The following is a 5,770-nucleotide window of genomic DNA, read 5'->3' as shown; positions in this document are numbered from 1 at the left end:
CTAAACAACAAAGAGAACCCTAAAAGAGACATTCACGGATCAAATGTACATGAGAAGTGGTAGAACAGAAAATCTTCGGAGTAAATTGAGAGCCCGTGGACCGTGGGAGAGCATAGCAGAGGAGGAGAATAGAAGATAGGGGAGCAGAGAAAAAAATATAGCTCAATAAAAACAATAAAAAAGAATATGTTTTTGAACCCAGTTAAAAATTATACTGTGTTGAGGTGAAACTGCATTGTACTTTTACATCTGTTTGGGATGTAATTCATTAACCCTGTGTGTTCTGTTTTCAGCTAGAGGCTCAAGATACATCATGCTTCTGAATCACATGGGCATTAGCTAGAAATAATTTGAAAGAACCAGAGATAGCCCTGAGTTGAGAAGCATTGCCTGACAATGGGAGACCACACTTCTGTCTTTATTTTTGATGCATATTTTTCTCTCAATGTAGTAGTTTTCCTTGAGGGTATTTATTTAACATCTCTTGTTTGTGGCAGAATTCTAATGCATAAATATTCTATTGCCTGTCAGTTTTCAAATATACCAAAGACAGATCAACCATGTATTTTCTCATAATAATTGTATATTTAATGCATAAATAAATACTTGGTGACAAAATGCATAGTTTTATTCTATTCAATCCTAATGAATATGAAAAAAGCTGGATGTAATTTTGCACCTATAACAAGAGAATTAAAAATTACATATACATAAACCTTGCAAGCAGATCGAAAAGGCAAAATGAAACATTCATATTTACACAGGCTTTACATTAGCATACACACATATAACATAGCCTATATGTGCATATATGAGTAGGTTAAACATATAGGGTAACTTTCTATAGTAAGAAAATCAGTTGTGAAGATATGTCTAGTAAGGAAAAGTTATCTAATTCTGAAGACTGCTTTCCACAGGACGTGATAAGCTGTCATAGCATAGACAAGCCTATGTTCTGGGTTTTAAGCTAATCACAATGTTCGCAATGTCTGATCTGTAACCAGAAAGATGATGTTTCAGATGCTCAATAAACAGGTTCAAATGCTTATGCAGGGTGAATCTGTTGCCATGACTCTGGGCAGAATAAGAGATGGGACTGTTATTTAAAGATGTCTAAGCTTGTTTTTTTTTTTGTTTCTTTTTGTTGAATATTTTTACTAATTATTTGAAAATTTTAAGCAATGTGTTTTGATTACTTGTGGTGAACTTTCTGACCAGCAGGAAAGAACAACCACCAGACGAGGATTCTTCTCAAATCACGCTTTATTGGAGCCTCTTCGTTGTAGGGAGAGCAGAAAGCAAGGGGCAAGGGGCTCTGAACTATGGCTGCTTATATAGGGAGTCTGCCTAGCAACTTTTTGATACTTTGATCTGGAGACCCACCGGCAGGAAAGAAAGCAGGGAAACATCCTTGTCAGTTACAGCCCAGGATGTTTCCCTGCCGGTCAGGGGAAGTGTGGGCAGCTAGATCACAACAACTCACCCTGTTTTCCGGTGGAAGAACTGCAACCCTAATATGGAGTTTATCAAGCGAGGCTGGGGCCAAATGCCATCTTGTAATGGCAGCTATTCGAATCGGCTCCCAGCAATTACTGTCCTCCCATTATCTCATCTTTTCCCTGATCATCCTCCCACACTTTACTAACACAACTTGGTGTCGTCACTGACAAACAAAACAAAATGCCGAGTTCCAATTGTACTGCCGATATAGTTTTAGATTTGTGGCCGTTCACTGGAACATGTTAGAAATACTGGGACTACAGCTGTAAGGAAAACTAGCTCTCCTTCCCCCACCAGCTATCAGTAACCAATAGCACCTGAGGCAGCGGTTGAACTCTGTGGCCACCTTTCCCCTTCATGCTGTGATTTGTCTTGTCAAGCTTCGCATGTGTTGTGCCTGATGTCACAAGTGCTGAGTTCATATGCAGCTGTTCTATTGTGTCTGACAAAAACTCTAATCCTCCACCACCACTGGCTCTTACATTCCTTCACCTGTTCTTATGCAGTGCTTCTCAGAGAGAAGCAGGCATGATAGGAAGAGGAACATTTAAAACCAAAGACAGAACTTGGTGATTTCATATATGTTTATATGAAAGAGAATAATGGAACATAGTCGCTTCAGTGGGTTTGTACATGGGAGGACAGGGTAAAGGAGTGAATTATGGGGAGAGCTAACACGAAGGACTTTCTGAAAAGAGTACTTTGAAAAACCTCTATTGCAGAAGATCTCTAAAGTGTAAGCATATACACATATGCTTATTTTCTTAACACAACTTGTTTCCAGGATTTAAGTTCCAGAGAAATCAGAATGTAACAATGTTCTGTTATCTGAAATGGAACACCAAATAAAAAGGAAATAACTGGCTTACAGGAATTGAGAAGTTGTTCTTGGAAGAAATTTAAAAGTGCAGGACATTTTGAGAATGATAAAAATGTTCATGAGAATTTCTTTTCATACAACTTCTTTAGAGCAAGTTTGACATCCTTATTTCTCAGGCTGTAGATCACAGGGTTCATCATGGGAACAATAATAGTATAAAAGACAGAGGACACTTTCCCTTGGTCCATGGAGCTGACTGATGATGGTTGTAAGTACATGAATGCAAGGGAACCAAAGAAGACAGCGACAGCAGAGATGTGGGAGCTGCAGGTGCTGAAGGCTTTGGACCTGCCTTGTGTGGATTTAATACGAAGAATGCTAGCAATGATGAAGATGTAAGAGGTCAGGATAGTCAGAGTTGGAACAAAGATGTTAAAAACACTGAAACAAATGACAACTACTTCATTAATAAAAGTATCAGAACAAGAGAGCTCCAGGAGTGGATAAAGATCACAGAAGTAATGGTTTATTATATCAGCCTCACAGAAATGCACTCTTAGCATGCAGAGTGTGTGAGTTGTGGCACCAATCAAACCCATACTATACACCCCAAATATCATCCAGAAACGGACTTGATAGGACATTGTAACATTGTAAAGCAATGGATTACAAATGGCAACATAGCGGTCATATGCCATTGCAGCCAACATGTGACACTCTGCAATACCAAACACAAGGAAGGAGAAGAGTTGAGCCATGCATTCAGGGTAGGAGATGATGTTCTTCACTGTTACAAAATTCACTAGCATTTTGGGAGTAATGACAGTGGAATGACAGAGGTCAATTAAGGACAGACTGCAGAGGAAAAAGTACATGGGGGTGTGCAGGTGAGAACTGAATTGTATGAGGGCGATCATGCCCAGATTCCCCACCACTGTGACCACATAGATTCCTAGGAAGAGGAGGAAGAGAGGCAGCTGAAGCTCTGGTTTGTCTGTTAACCCAGCAAGAATGAAGTCAGTCACTCTGGAAAGATTTGCTTGTAACATTTTCTTCTGGGAGTTCTATGTAGAAAGAGAAGGAAAAATGAACTGGGTATCTATTACATTATCACATAGTGAAGCATGAATAAAGAATTCAGACTTTTATTTTGCCAAGCATCTTCAATTTTTCCAACAACTACTCTACATGTTAGCCATTAAGACTTACCAAAAAATGGCACTTGCAATTAAATATGAGATAGTTTTGTCCCTGTTTGTGCCTTCTTCCATGAAAATGGTAGTACTCAGTACACACATAACCAAGGGGAAATCTGATGCATTTAGTGGAGTCAGATAAGAACAATTTTTGAGTTATTTGCAATTCTCTCTCTATGACTCTATAGAGAGAAAAATCTTTTCCATGTTACAATAAGAGAAACATCCACACAAAGACAAAAGACCACCAGGCCCATAACACAGCCCATCTCACACGTAATGATGCTCACCTAAAGGTTTTCTCTATAAGGATATAAACAGTGTAAGTTGTACTCTCTCAGTCTCTGTCTCTCTCTTCATCTCTCTCTATCTCGAAGCAACATTATAGGTAAATTTAAAACAATCAGGCAAGAACAGAAAATCAAAAGCATCCGAATTTGAAAAAATAATAAAACTACCTTTATATGTATATGAATTAATTTTTTATACATAAAGTTCCAAGAATGTAAGAAAGAAACATAGTGGTTTATTTTATTTTATTGTTTTTTAATTTATTTATTTATTGAGGATTTCTGCCTCCTCCCCGCCACCGCCTCCCATTTCCCTCCCCCTCCCCCGATCAAGTCCCTCTCCCTCATCAGCTTGAAGAGCCATCAGGGTTCCCTGACAAATTGGAGCATCGTGGTTTATTTTAAAGATCATAATGGAAGTGAGATCTGAGATTATGAAGAAAATTCAGCCATCATAAAAATTCATTTTAAATACTATGAAAAATGATAATACACCTAAGAAAAAAAACTAAGGACATATAGGCCATTGCACTTTAAACATGGTCAAAATGATAAATCAATACAAACATAGAAAGATCTCCCATCTTCATGAATCACAATATTGAACTTTGCAAAATGGCAATGGCTCCAAAACTAGTCTAAAAGTGTATTCCTAAAGAACATACAAGATATTTCTATTACCAATAATGACATGTTGATCATAAATTTTCCACAAAACGTAAGGGTCTGGGAATAATCAGAACAAACCGGAAAGAGAATAAAATTTAAAGTTTCAAGTTGAAAATATACTGCAACCATTTATAATGCTGATAGTACAGCTGTGTCATGAGATAAGGAAATTGAAATTCTGGAAAAATATACCTCTAAAAATTATTAAAGTTATGTGTTTAATATTAATTCGGTATAGGGTTAATTTTTTATTACATGGGCAATTAGATGAAGTTGCATATTAAATAATAAATATGTAACTCTTCATATTTTAAAAACATTTGAAAAATGGATTCTATCTATAAATATTTTATCTAAAAATAACAATTGAAAAAACTGCAATACTAGAACTTCATACCAATACAATTGATGATAAGTTCGAGGATAAGAAGTTACTTTCAGAGGCTACAGAATAAATAAGTAAACAAACAAACAGATATATAAATAAAATTTTAAAAAATTGTGACTTTAAGGACATCATAAGTAGATAAAAAATACACACTCAATGGGAAACTCATATGAAGTAATATATCATAAAAAAACCTTTTACAGATATAAAGAACTCTTATATCTGAATGATTAAGTGAACAAACAATCCAGTAATACAAAGTCAGATTATTTAAATTATGATTCTTCTTATGGAGAAAGACAAATCCCAAAAACCACTTGAAAATATGTGTACCATGACGAATCATTAAGGACTTTTCTTTTTACTTTTTAATTTTTTTGAGACATTTTTTCTCTGAGTAACAGCCCCACTTGTCTTGGAATTAGCTTTTGTAGACCAGACAGGCCTCAAACTCAAAGAGATCTGCCAGATTCTGCCTTGCAAGTGCTGGGATTAAAGGTGTATGGCAACACCACCTGACTTCCATTAAAGAAATTTTAATAGAAACTTTAGAGAGAAAAAAATTCCACATTGATTGAAGGGGTAAAGATAAAATAGTAAGTGCTCACAAAGATTGAAAGAATCACAGCCTCATATTCATGGTGAGCTTATAAAATGATACAGAAGTTTCAAAAAAAGTTTGAGAACCCTTCAAAAAGTATAGCATAGAGTTATTACCAACTCATGCAATTTCATTATTTGACACACATCTATTTGAATTAAAACCACACCGACATAAAAAGTCATAGTAAAGTGTCTAGAGGAGCATTGCTTAATAGGCAACAATAGACGGAAGGTCTTATTGTCCAATACTTATTTTGTTCTGACTCTCCTGCTGCCTATCTCCTATAAAGAAAAATCATCCTCA

The 5,770-nt window shown here is 36.2% G+C and overlaps 1 protein-coding gene across 1 annotated transcript; it reads right to left on the bottom strand.

The window, feature by feature from the left end:
* Positions 1-2,436: 2,436 nt before the first annotated feature.
* Positions 2,437-3,369, bottom strand: LOC101990768 (olfactory receptor 150-like). Its single transcript, XM_005347114.1, has one exon. The coding sequence runs from the start codon at positions 3,367-3,369 to the stop codon at positions 2,437-2,439; it is 933 nt and encodes a 310-aa protein (XP_005347171.1).
* Between the last annotated feature and the right edge of the window lie 2,401 nt (positions 3,370-5,770).

The sequence above is a fragment of the Microtus ochrogaster genome, chromosome 5, assembly GCF_000317375.1.
Source record: "Microtus ochrogaster isolate Prairie Vole_2 chromosome 5, MicOch1.0, whole genome shotgun sequence".
Classification (NCBI taxonomy): Eukaryota; Metazoa; Chordata; class Mammalia; order Rodentia; family Cricetidae; genus Microtus; species Microtus ochrogaster.
Note: the sequence above shows the minus strand (reverse complement) of the source record. Positions and strands in the feature narration are given on the sequence as shown.